At 36.2% G+C, this 13,599-nt stretch overlaps 1 protein-coding gene across 2 annotated transcripts in view; it reads right to left on the reverse strand.

Moving 5' to 3' along the window:
• The window catches only part of LOC110483277 (uncharacterized), a 37,786-nt gene that overhangs the window by 12,027 nt on the left and 12,160 nt on the right, over positions 1-13,599 (reverse strand). For both annotated transcript variants that reach the window (XM_077781664.1, XM_021553024.3), the window contains 3 exons: positions 12,197-12,355; positions 10,609-10,758; positions 5,089-5,247 (listed from right to left, as the gene is read on the reverse strand). In XM_077781664.1, coding sequence (XP_077637790.1) covers positions 5,089-5,247; positions 10,609-10,758; positions 12,197-12,355 — 468 coding nt within the window. The remainder of the gene's footprint in view (positions 1-5,088; positions 5,248-10,608; positions 10,759-12,196; positions 12,356-13,599) is intronic.

Below are 13,599 nucleotides of genomic sequence, written 5' to 3' on the forward strand. Positions count from 1 at the left end.
AAAATCACAGGGGTGAATTTCATCCTGAACACAGCAGCAGCCCCTGAGAGGGCCCTTGAAGGATAAAGAGAAATGGTTTCAGAGTTTGCACAGAAGACAATGGCTTTGCTGTTCCAAGTGACCTCCAGCATTTGAGTGCTGGAAGAGCTGCTTCTTTACATCCTATTTCCTTCTTTGGAAAAAGAGGGATATTTCCATCTTTGCAGGCATCCTTTGAAATATCTGTGACCATTTGCACTATCAATAAAACAGTTCTAGGCAAAAAGTTGTATAGCTTTCATATGATTTTTTTAAAAGATGCCATTTGCTGACAGAACTGTGTGAACTCAGAGAATGTTTTTCAGAACCATACATTCCCTGCTATGTATCTAAGACCACAGACGAAGTTAAAAAGTTCACAGACCTAGAAAGGAAGCAAACAGGTAAGATTATATCATAGCAACATAGAATGGTTTGGGTTGGAAGAGACCTTAAAGATCATCTGGTTCCAAGGCAGGGATAATTTCAACTAGACCAAGTTGCTCCCATTCAGCCTAGCCTTGAACACAGCCAGGGATGGGACATTCACAACTCTCTGTGCAACTTGTGCCAGGGCCTCAACACTCTCACAGTAAAGAATTTCTTCCTAATATCCAATCTAAACCTACTCTGTGTTAGTTGGAAGCCATTCCCACTTGTCCTGTCACTTCAGGCTCTTGTAAATAGTCCCTTTCCATTATTTCTTGTAGGCTCTGCTCAAGTACTGGAAGACTGCCATTAGATCAGCCCAGAACCTTCTCTTTTCCAGGCAGAACAATCCCAATTCTCTCAGCCTTTCCTCATAGGAAAGGTGTTGCATCCCTCTAATCATCCTGGTGGCCTGTCCACATAAATTCATTTCCTTGAACATTATTATTACTACCATAACTACTATGCCAATGAACTATACACTCCCACAATAGCTTTCTTTTTAAAGAGCTTATGCTGCAAAATGTTACTGTAAAAAATCAACTGTCAACACAATGCTCAGTATTCAGAATTACTAACTGGATTTGTGGATTTCAGTATAAATAGTATACAGACTTAAGAATGGTTTGAAAAATCTAATAATCCTTTATATAGTCTGAATTGTGAGTTCGGACAGGAAAAGGTAGAGTTTTACAACCTTTTTGTCCTCTTTCAAAAGGGTGCCTTGGCTTTCTTTTCTTTTTAAAAGACTTTGAAACAGAAGATGAAAAATCCAACATTTTACATACTAATGCACTAATGTTCTTATGTCAAACATTCTATTCTCAAAGCTCTGCTTCACTTTTTCCTTTGAAGAGCTATCTTTGCTTTCCTTCCTTTCAGAGAATGAAAGGAAGTAATATATCCTTCTATAGAAAAAATTATTCTCAGAGGATCTGTCCTCATCTGAAAAAAACTGCAAGATATTAAGGCCACTCCAAATAATCTGTTTCTTCTTTTCCAATTTCTAAATTAGTATTTATTATTTTTCTACATTTTAAAACACGTTATTGAAAAAAAAGCACACAAATTGGGATTGCTGTTCTCCCATATTTAATTTGAAAGTGATGACACAGCTTTCATTTGCAGCAGGAAGTACCTGCAAGCACTGGGGGTAGTCAGTGCAATTTTTTGAGTCTCTGAGAGAATGAATCTGGGATGAGGACAGGATCTCCTCGGACTGGCTGACTGACTGCCATGAAATAAAAAGCTTTGTGCTCTTGAGATTTTGCACTACAGAATTTTTAAATGCAATTATTTTTATTGTCTAGAACAACTGCAAATATTAAAGGCAGAGGTAACAACAGAGCTTGTAAAGATGATGGTTTCCAATACCACACTCAACATTTCTAAAACAAATATTTTAAAAATTGGGCTTTTTCCTAAATTATTGCTCTCAACAATTTAATTCTTGTTCTCTGGGAAAAAGAATTGAGTTTCTCATTTTAGAATTTCAGAGGACAAAAACCCAAATAATTATTTTAATATATACTTTCAACCTTTTACTCTGTAGAGATTCCAAGTATTACCTTGATTTAATAACCCAGATAACAGTGGTTCTCACCACACAAAATTGCCAATAGAATAGATAACAGTCATAAAAAAGAAATCATATGAAGTGCTTTGGAATAGACTAATTACACATGAGAGTCAGGAAGAAACTTGCCTTATACTCTGTAAGGTAACTGAATTATGCCTTCTTCTAATTTGATCAACTCTAAGTAGAAATGATGTCAAGAAATGAGCCAGGATGTGCAACAATTCTTCCATGACATTTTCTCTTATTCTTTTGCTATGCTAAATGAGATAGATGAAGCAGGGGAATATTCAACAGTCACACACTCAATTCTCGTTTCCTGAGACTGAAATGTCACATCCTTAAAATCTGGAAAGACCCTGAAAGGATGAAAACCACACCAATATATATTGTGCTCCTAAAGGCAAGCAGCATCCATTTTCATGGAGAATGACACCTGAAATTCAGAGTTTCTTCAAAATTGTGTTACTTTCTTAATTCATGAAAATGAGCTTAAAAGAGGTGTAAATGTTTCTGTCCCTCTTTAAAGATACCAGAATTCTCAGTTTCTGGCTACACTACTTCACCTCAAGATGCAATTTAGGACCAATTTCAAGGGAAGTTTCTGGTGCAAAGCCATTAATGTATGCGTGACACAGTCACTTAAGATTTTTAGTATCCATTTCTACCTCTTTTCACAACTTTTTCCTCAAATTCTACTTTGAGTCAGAAAATTTTCTCCATGTTAGCACTTCTGACTAAGTATCTTTCCTTTGAGACAGTATTGCCACTATTCTCTAGTGTTTCACTCAAAGTGTCTTAGAAGTTCAGATTTGTCACCTATTTAATAATAGCTGAATCACCTTAAAAAAAAATCTATCTCATTTTTCACTGTTATCACAACTATCAATCTTTAGGAAATGTATTTTGTTGAGGAATACAGTTTTCCTCTTTTTGTGACTCTGGCTAGGTCCTCTGGCACACAACTCTTTGATCATCAATTGTCTGCTCAGTTAGCACTGAATTTCTTATCTTTTACCAAAAATTTCTTTCCATAAGCAAGTAAATCTTACATACATGCATAATTATTACGGCATTTTCTTCACTGCATATTTCTGTGGCATTTATATTTCCCTTTTTGCTCTAGCTCTTACACGGATTTCACTGTCATCCAGGTCTGTATCTTTCTTCTAAATATCTATAACAGTCATTGGTTATAATGATCTTTTATCACATGAAACACCATTAAGTCAAAATATCTATTGGTTGAATTCAGATTTATGGTTTAAAAAATAATCAACGATGATAATCAAATTCTTTCTGCAAAACTTCACTTTATAACTCATAATATAATGCTATGATTCATGCATTTGTTGGTCCCAAATTTATGGCCGTTTTTGCACTAATAATGATAATTTGATTTCACATAAAGAAATTTACTTTGTGACATAGAATACTGCCAGGGTAAGACTTTATGTTGGTGGAAGAAAGGAGAAAAAGGCATTGAAATGGAGACAAATGTTTACATTACTTCCTGGCTTAGCTACTGCTATTTCCTCTTTTTAGTTTTCCCAAAGGGATTTTAACCTACCCAGAATCCTGCAGCTTGACTCACTACACATGATCTTTCCCAGCATTTCACTTCCACCTTTACTCTTTCCAATAGCTTGCAGTACAACACCACTCATAATCTCCCTCAATTAGATTTTCAGTTTATATTATAGAAAGTTTGGCTACATAACCTTGAATGCACACCACAAGATCATCAAGAGACAACCACAGACAACCTTCAGAATACAGATTTAAGATTTTTTGGTTATATATATATATATATATATATATATATATATATATATATCTTGGGTTTACACCTTTTTCATTTTGGCAGAAGAAAAATCACAGGCTATACAGGTTTACACATATTATATGCATTACAAGCTAAAGCTGAAATTTTTTGAACTATCTTCAAGCAAAGTCAAACTTACCTTTCCTGCTTCTACACCACTCCAGGTCAGGATAGGATTTGTGGAAAGAAATGGCTGGCACTGCTTTGCACATATGCCTTAGAAAAGCTAAGTCACCACTGGCAGACAACTATGTAACAGTTCAGTAACACAGCACTTTCCAAGTACTATATATGTGACCCTGTAAATTAATATGTAACATTTGTATTTGCTGATTTTCATAACCTGCACAATATGTCAAATGTATATATCTGTACTAGTTTCATATTTATGCTAAAGATTCTGCTCAAAGGCACAAGCAAATTCTGTATCACAGTAAGAGATATTTAATCCATTCAGGCATGCAGTAGATTGTGAAGCTATTTGAAAAGTGACTTCCTACATACCTTCCTAAATATTCAAGAGCATTTAAATTTACTACAGAATGGAAGCTTCACTCTAGAATTTCCTTTTCACTGCAATAACAATTTCAAGCTCCTTAGAGGAAAGAAACATCAATCATCTGTGTTGCACCAGGTGGTGCTGGCTTATTACAACTCCAGTAAGAAAGGCACTCAGCCTATGTAAAGTTTTCTTAAAATGTTATTTATTTGAGCTAAGAATATAAAGAAAAAGAAGACAGGATCAATAACCTTCTGTCCCTTCAGAGGCTGGGAGTCCCAAGCTGTGTGGAACTGAAAAGGATCCCAGCACACTGTGTAGATCCTATCCATGGAAGGTTACCTCAGTTTGAGCTCTTACAGGATCTTCTTACATCCAAAACCACTCTATACATCAATTATACTGATAAATTCAGCATTTTATACTTAATAAAAAGGACATTCACATGGGAACTTGCTGCTGAAGTTTCAGATAAAGCAAGAACAGGCAAATGGTGTCAACCAGGAGCTGCCTGGAAGCCCCTCTGTTAAAATCACCTGGTCAAGTTCATTCTGTAGCCAAGGGACCTGGGCAATGCAGCACAGCCTGCCTTAGCTGGGTGGTACGTGGATTTCTATCTCCTTGGTGTATAATGGCTTTCCAGTTAGGATCAGCATCCAGCATTTCAGTGGGATGTAAATTCTTTAGAGTTACTGGGGTTTAAATTAAAGACCTGTAAGAAAAGCCAGTTAAATTGCATACCTGCCAGCACCACGGTGTGTTCTCCACCACAAGCAACCTTATTAACCTTTTCCATAATTCCCAGTACAGGCTGTGGGACTCTATTGTTCTTCAGCTGTTCAGGGGATAATCCCAGTTTCCCATTCACAGGTTCTCCAAAAGTATAGAGCTCACCATCTCCTGTGAAAATAATGGAGAGAGTATGGTTTCTAGCACACACACACAGGAGCAAGGATGGGCTGTCAAGACTGCTGCAAATTATAAAGACAGAAAAGTGTATGAACATTACAGGATAGCTGAACATATCTGTGTAATGCCTAAACAGCTGTGAAAAGCACAGAATTCACAGAATGACTAGGCTGGAAGAGACCTTAAAGATCAAGTCCAACCCATGCCCTAATACTCAACTAAACTATGACACTGAGTGCCACATCCAGTCTTTTTTTAAACACATGCAGGGATGGTGACTCCACCATCCTGGATGGTGGGCAGACAATTCCAGTACTTTATCACTCTTTCTGTAAACATTTTTTTCCTAATATCCAACCTATGTTTCCCTTGGTGCAGCTTGAGACTGTGTCCTCTGGTTCAGTCAGTGCTGCCTGGAGAAAGAGCCCAACCCCACCTGAGCACAGCCACCTTTCAGGGAGCTGTAGAGAGTGATAACTCCTGAGCCTCCTTTTCTCCAGACTGAACATCCCCAGCTCCCACAGCTGTTCCTCACAGAGCCTGTGTTCCAAGCCCCTCACCCTCACTGTGCTTTGATAGGACACAAAGGTGCTAGATTTGAGTCCCCTCCAAATCACAATATTTAGCCTGCAAGGAATGTAGCCACAGGAAAAACAAAAACATATACTTCCTGCTTCTGAGAGGTGATAATTCTCTCTGTAATCAGTATTTAAATCAACTGAAGAATTTCTTGTAAGAATCTGAACTGAAACAGAAAATAATTTTGCGTGGAATTTTGATGGAAAATCAACCTGCTCAAGCAGGGTCATCCCTGAGCACACAGCACAGGATTGTGTCCAGAGGGTTCTGGAGTATCTCCAGTGAGGGAGGCTCCACACCCTCTCTGGGGTCTGTCCCAGTGCTTGGTCACTGCACAGTGAAGAAATTCTTCCTTGTGTTCAGGTGGAACTTCCTGGCCATCAGTTCCTGCCCGTTCCTCCTGTCCCATTGCTGGGACCACAGAGCAGAACCTGGTCCATCCCCTGATCCTCCCTGCAGACAGGGATGAGATCCCTCCTCAGCCTCATCTTCTCAAGGCTCTCTTACATTCTTTTGCACCTCTTTTCTAAGAATTTTTTGCAGTCATTTCAATCTGTCTGTGTTTCTTAAGAACCAGCAAATTATCTCAGCTGCAAAAAAGTGTATTTCATTTCATTTCATTTCAGACCTATGGACCGTGTTTAGTCTTCTCTGTTCAGTTTGATTTCTGTTTTAATTCTGATTTTTTTCTTATATCTATGTGCAGAATTACTCTGAACAGGCTGATACTTTTCTGTTTTCTGTTATTTGCATCAGCATCAACTTTCTGTTCTAAAACAGTAGCCCAATTAAAAAGATAAAAATCAACTGCAATGTGGGGTTTTCTGTAACCAAAACATTCTGCTGACAAGAAGAGATTTTAAGCATTCTAAGTAGAAAAAAAAAAGGCAACAAAAAGAATCCTGTATCTTTTCGAAGGTGAGTATTTTTTCAGTACTCTCAGATCAGCCATATATTTCTAAAAACAAGTTTAAAAAAAACCCAAATCACTTGGGAGGTAACTACTTATGCAGTTCTCTTTGAAGAGACCAGCAGTTATTTTTAAACACTATTGCACTGAAAAAATTAATCCAATCACTATCTAATTAAGAGGATTAGAGATTCAAATGGCCAAGCTTCCCAAACTCATCAAGTTTATTACATTTTTTCCACTTAATAATCCAGCTAACAAAGATAAAACCATTTACCAAAGCAATTTTTGAATACATTACACATCCCTTTTAGGCAAATAGTGGTCTAAAAACTATGAAAAATAGCAATCAAGCATGAACAGAATCCAGTAAAACCCAGATAAATTTTGAGTGCAGTATGTGTGCAGTACATCTGCATGCTGAGGACATGATGTACTGTGTGGAGTACACCTGAATTTTAAGGACATTCTGTTCACAACAAAACCTGGTTATTTAATTTGTTCCTCTCATATGAGTCACACTCTCACATGTTGAACTTTACCTAATGTGATTTTCTGTATCACTAAACTTAAAATCACAGAAGCATATCAAGAAAATGGACAAGTGAATGGAAAATGTCCCTCAAAGGAAAATGTGCATTTGAGTGCATAGATAAGACACATGGCTGGTGGCAAATGAGGGACAAAAATGGGTGGACAAAAGAATTGGATAACTAAGATTTCTTGAATAAATTAAAAATAAAAAGAAAATAAATATTTATTAGGACCAAATTGGTTAAAAGTGTTTCAAACACTAGAATTCAGACCATGGAAGTATTTGTGGGATGAATGACTCTTAAACCAGTCCTTAAAAATAAAGACAAAATATATTAAAAAAACAAAAAAGAATTCAAGGAACCTCCAGAAGTCTTTATGAAAAGACATCTTCTCAATAAAAAATCTATCCTGACCTTGATTACAGTTACAATTCAGGCAGGGGAAACACTAGAAGGGGCCTAATACATTCAATTCCTTTCTGTCTCCAAAAATCTAAGTCTACTGTAGAAGCCAGAGCAGTGGTCAGATACATCAGCTTTTCCTGCTCTTCATCTCCTGCAGTGGACAAATGAGCTGTACATGCTTGCCAAGCTTAATGCTTCCTGAAAAATTGTCCCCTCCTGAGCGTGTGATGAAAGAAAAGTAAAGGTCTCTATAAGTGCTCAAAATTGTTGCTACACTCTCCCAGCAGTTTATTTCTCTGTTGATTTGCTTGAGACATAACCCTAATACACACAATGTCCAAAGCCTGCAAAAAGGGAGGAAAGAAAACACACTGAAAAAAATCCTGAAGAGAGCTGGAAGCTACAGACTAAGAACTTCTTTGACAAATGGAACTCTTTGACAAATGCAAAGAAGGAAAGGGAGCAAACAACCATCTTTTAAATATGAACTGAGTAATCAGACTAATTCCTAATTTGCATATGGAACGAGTTAGCCATTGCCTGTGCATGTGCCTAGTCTAAATTTCAGAAGTGGGTTTTTTTTTGTTATTATTTAAAATATTCAGGATTTATTCTGTTCTTCTATTCTACAACCATTTTGGCATCAGTGGAGTCCATGTGTACATGGCAGAATACAGGTGACATATGTTCAGCAGTTAAATTGTCTGCAAAGAAAGCCACCTAGAAAGCAGAAGGAAGAAGGGTGACATCATGTTTTTGGAACTATAAGAGGCATTGCTCTTGTCTTTATAGCAGTTAAACACCCTAAAGTTAAAAGTCTACTAAAAAAAAAAAAATCTAAAACCCAGCAATTTCAAAAAAATAAGAACTTCATTTTAAAAGATAAAAAAAATAAGCTGGAATCCATACCTTTTTATGCAATACTCTCTTATTAATGAACATCCTGCCCTGGAGAGGGCACTCTGTGTCCACACTACGTTTTCTAGTGTCCTCATGAGCCCCTTTTAGTTTTAACCCAGATATGTCTGTGTTCCCAACAGGTTTTTCAGCCAGCACACACCTTATGTCAAACATAAACATATTAAGAAAGGGAGCCATATGGTGCCATGCTCATCAGTTCAGTCTGACAGCATTTACCAAGTCTTAAATCCTGCAAGTATGTTACACTATTAGTGTATTGTTTGATGCCTAAAAATCAAAATGTGGTAATTCTATAGTATTCTAATAACTGGTAAGTAACACATCCTATGACTATGGTATACTCAGAAAAAATGCATAAAGTTAATTTTTAAACACTGTGTAGATACACACTGACAGTAGTGCAACAGAAAATTCATTCTGCAAAAGTACTTGGATGCCCAGTACTAAATTTTTATGGTAGCTGAAGTATCAGTCAAATAAAACTGTTGGCAAGGGTCCAGAAGAAAGAAATAAAAAAAAAAATATCCTTTCACCACAAAGAAGGCTATGTGTGTGTCACTAGCTTCAGTGACATAGACTGAATTAATGCAGGACTTGAAGATATTAAGGCTGAAAATTAAGATTTTCCACCTCATACTCAGGCCTGTTTAAGTAGTAATAGGTTCACTAACTCCTCATTTTCACAGGTAATAACTAGTTCATTCTTCCTATCAATATTTTAAGAAGCTCCATTTTTCTTAACCAGGTACAAGCCTAAGCCTTTTTGTACTATCCCCTTCCATCAAAAGTTTCCACTTCCTTAGGGCACTTGGCACACACTGTTCTCTCTTTACTCTCAGATGTTTGTCCTCAACTCTTCTACTAATAAGAACTTTTGTGGCATCCTGCTGCACTCCTGGACCTTCAGCCCTTAGCTCAAAGGCTGACAAGCACACATTACTATTACATCCTTGAAGCAAGTATCTTTTTTCCCCCCCATTTATTCTGAGTCCAGGAAACTGTATTTTTCTAACAGATGCTGAAGTCCTAATCGGTCCCAGACACTAAATTCATTTAGTGTAATAAAGCATTTGTAATATAAAATTGCACACTACCAGCCTAACACCTCATTAATATCTGTCCACTGCAGCAAACTCTGTTAACAGCATGTTCTTAGAGAGCAATAAAGATATTGCATGTGGAAAAGTAACATTCATCAAGTAATCTGAGAAAGGTATCTGATGGAATAGCTCATGGGTACCCATTAAAAGCTTTACAATCAAAACTATTGATCCTCTGAAATCTTTAATTACTCTAAGGGGACCAAACAGTGAAGTTTAATAATGTAAATCTACATGGCTGAAAGGAATTCATAGCTGCTCATACATAATGCCATCAATACTGGCTGATAATTCATCCATACTGGCATTATTACAAGATGAGTGGAATCTTCACTTTGGAAACCAGTGGAGAGTTGGGAAGAGAGAAGTGGAAAGCAATAGGGAGGTGGTTTGGTTTGCAGATCAGACAACAGCTCACTGCAGCATTGCTTCTCCTCATACCATGTACTGCCAGTTTAACTGACTTCAAAACTTAAATTTTAAGATCAATCAAGCTTGGACAATAGTCTTTTACTTCTAACAAGATTAATTTTTTCTTATAACATAGCATCTCAGTTTAATATCGGTATTTCTAGAGAAGATAAAGTTTATTATTTGTTCATCAAAACAAAAACTCAAAAAAGTTGGATTTTTGAAACCATAGTTTTAATCCACAATATATGCAATAACCTTTATGAAAACAAACTGTAATAAGATACTTCATTCTTTCTAATATACTTTCTCACAACAATGTGCAAATGCAGAAAATCAACTGCAAGTTTTTTTCCCTCTGTGTGATACAGAACTATATAGGAGGCTTTCTGTCACATGGCAGTTTTTAACAACTATAGGGTATCAAGTTTCAAACAACTATTTGAAAACCACTGTCTTGTCTCCACCAAGCTCTATTCCCTTCTCTTACCTGTTATCAAGGCAGAATGATAATATCCACAGGATACAAAGGAAACAGGTTTTCCAATATCCACTTTGCAGGGGACACTGACAGAGGCTTCACTGGCCAGGCCAATCTGACCTTCTGAATTATCACCCCACACAAAGAGCTGCCCATCCTCTAAAATGAAGACACAGTAAGTTAATAGATTTAAAACAAAAACTAATAACAAGTTAATCTATTTATTGAAGAGTACTTTAGAAACTCTGTATTTGAGACTACTGAATGTCATGATCTCAAGGATATAAATTATAACTTAGCTCAATGCAAAAAGGAGTTGGAAATAAGAGGGTTTTTCTTAGGCTTTTCAAAAGTGACCCAGAACACTTACACACCAACCAAAGTTAGGCCATAAATGCCAACAGAAAAAATACTGTGTAAAGAACATTCCTTCAGAAAGAGGAAGACTGACTAAGACAATTCAGTTGCCAGAGGGCAGTATGTAAATATTACAGTGAATTTAAGGCATCTTCTCATTCCTAGGTGTAAGTCACCCCTTTCTTATTCTCTGTTCTGAGTTTGGTAGACATCCCACCTATTCCTGCCTTATCCTCACAGGTGGTTATATTCACTAGCTTCATTTTGCTCTCCTTAAACTACAACAGTAGATGTTCAGGTTTATTAAGACCAGCTTCTATTGAAACAAAGACCAATGGCAATTGGAAAACAAAACAAAACAACAAAACAAATATCCCCCCAAAAAACCAAAACCACAACCAAAAAACCAAAACAACAACAACAACAAAAGGCAGTGAACAACATGAACAGTCTGTAGATTCTTCTAGAAGAGATAAAGTCTTCTCTATGCATATTTCTTATTGGTGGGAATTAAGTTGTGAATAAAAAAGTACCACCTACAGTACTACTGAGGTGGTGTTAGGAATTAAAATAATTCAAAATTGTCCTAAAAATCTAAAAAACTAAGGAGAATGTCAGCAATTGGCATAAAAAAAGAAACCCAAAACCAAACAAGCAACATCTCTCTCAAGTTCTGAAATGACAGCCTCAAATAACTTACCCTAAATGGGTACAGAAAAAACTGCTTTACAGCAAGATTTGAAAAATTGTATTAGAGAGTAATAAAGGACCACCCATCCACTTTGTGACTAGAAGTATTATAACTGTGTGGATTTCAGCATGTTGTGATGTATAATTGGTATAATTCTGCCACCTGGGAAACAGGTGAGAGGCTCAGCTCTCCCAGAATTAGTAAGAAATGACACAACTGTGCAGCTTGAACCAATGGACTGCAATGGCTGCAGTAAGAAGTGGAATTAAGAGATGCTTAGTTTTCATAGGATTCATGCTTTGTAGCTGCTTTCCCTGGAAATAAACTGAAGATTTTTTTCAATTTGAAGGGTATTCATACTATTCCTCCTCTAAGACACACACCCCTTACCAGATGTTAAAATAGGCAATTGACTGTCAAAAAATGACTGTGGCTACTGAGGAAAGAAGACAGTGAGGATAGAAAATGCACCCACTTATGCAGACAGAATGCTGGATTAAATGTCTTCCTGGACACACATAAACAGATTCTATTAGCATTTGTTCTCACCAGTTACTGCTGCTGAGGTGTATGATCCAGCTGATAGTTGCTTGATCTTGTGCTGGTTGGTGAAAAATCTGATTAAATGAAATGTGGTCCTTTCCTCTGTGTCACCTAATCCCAACTGGCCTTCACTGTTACCTCCAGCAGCATAGACATTTCCTTTTTCTGCATACAGAAAAGCACAGGTAAGACACAGAAAGAAGAAACCAGAGCAAGTAATTTACTTTCCAATGGAGAAAACATCACAAAAACATTAGGGTCTGTTGCCCTGAAACACCCTCCAGCTGAAATTAGCAGTTTCTGTTGTAGCTAGCAATGTTTTCCTGCACACATTAAAGCAGAACTTCCTAAAAACCTTATTGCACTTCCAACTATTCTTGAGACTGATGTAAAAATAAATGTGATTGTAAGTTCTGCAAGAGCTCTGAGAAAATGGCTACAGTAGCCCTGGCAACCAGAAGCAGCTCCTTCCACAAATAATGTATATTTTGAGATAAAGTAAGATAAAAAGGGTGCATGATGTCACACGCAAGAAAAACTGAAGCTCTATTAGTATGTAAATTAAAGAAATTCATAACTTGATAGTTTTGAGTACTGTGAATGAAATATATTTCTACTTAGTTTTTTATTAGAAATATTTTACTTATTTTAATATTTAAATAACTTCCAGTTTAATTAACCAGGATTTTTTTGGAATCTTGAATTTAACACTGATGACAGATATCTTCAACTTTAGAGAACTTTAAGATTTATACTTTTAATTTTACTATGTTTCACATATGAAGTGTTCATCTATGAAAAAACAGATACATCCTATTATTAACAGAAACCCAGACAGAAATGTGATAAATAAACTGACATATAATTGCCACAAATTACCTAGCCAGTGTGTACACCAAAGGTGACTAATATTTACCCTGTGCCATCTTGCATACTTGATTTTTATTAATATATTCTATTTTATTCTAACAATCTCATTTACAGTGTTCAGGGTCTCCATGTATATAAACCTCCTAATAATCAAACAATCCTCTTTACAACATTACTGAAAGCTAAAGGATTGCAACCACAGAGATATAATATTATATTACATAAATTATAGAAGCATGACATGAACATTCATAAATTCTCTGTATACTGTGTCTCTACAAATTTATTTTAAAGTTCAAATTTACAGTTTATTTATTTATAGCTTAATAAAGCAGCTTGTCGTTGAAATAGAAGAATAAGTTGTGTAACCAAAAATGCAGGAAAATTTGAAGAGTTGAAAACATTCAGTTCTGTTATATTGATTCAAATATATAGCTTCACATTAATAAAGGTTATTTATTATAGGTAGATTTGAGTACAGATGTATATAAAAATAACAATATATCTTTACAAGGCTTAAAGAAAATATTTGTAATTGT

Source organism: Lonchura striata, chromosome 2 (genome assembly GCF_046129695.1).
Source record: "Lonchura striata isolate bLonStr1 chromosome 2, bLonStr1.mat, whole genome shotgun sequence".
Classification (NCBI taxonomy): Eukaryota; Metazoa; Chordata; class Aves; order Passeriformes; family Estrildidae; genus Lonchura; species Lonchura striata.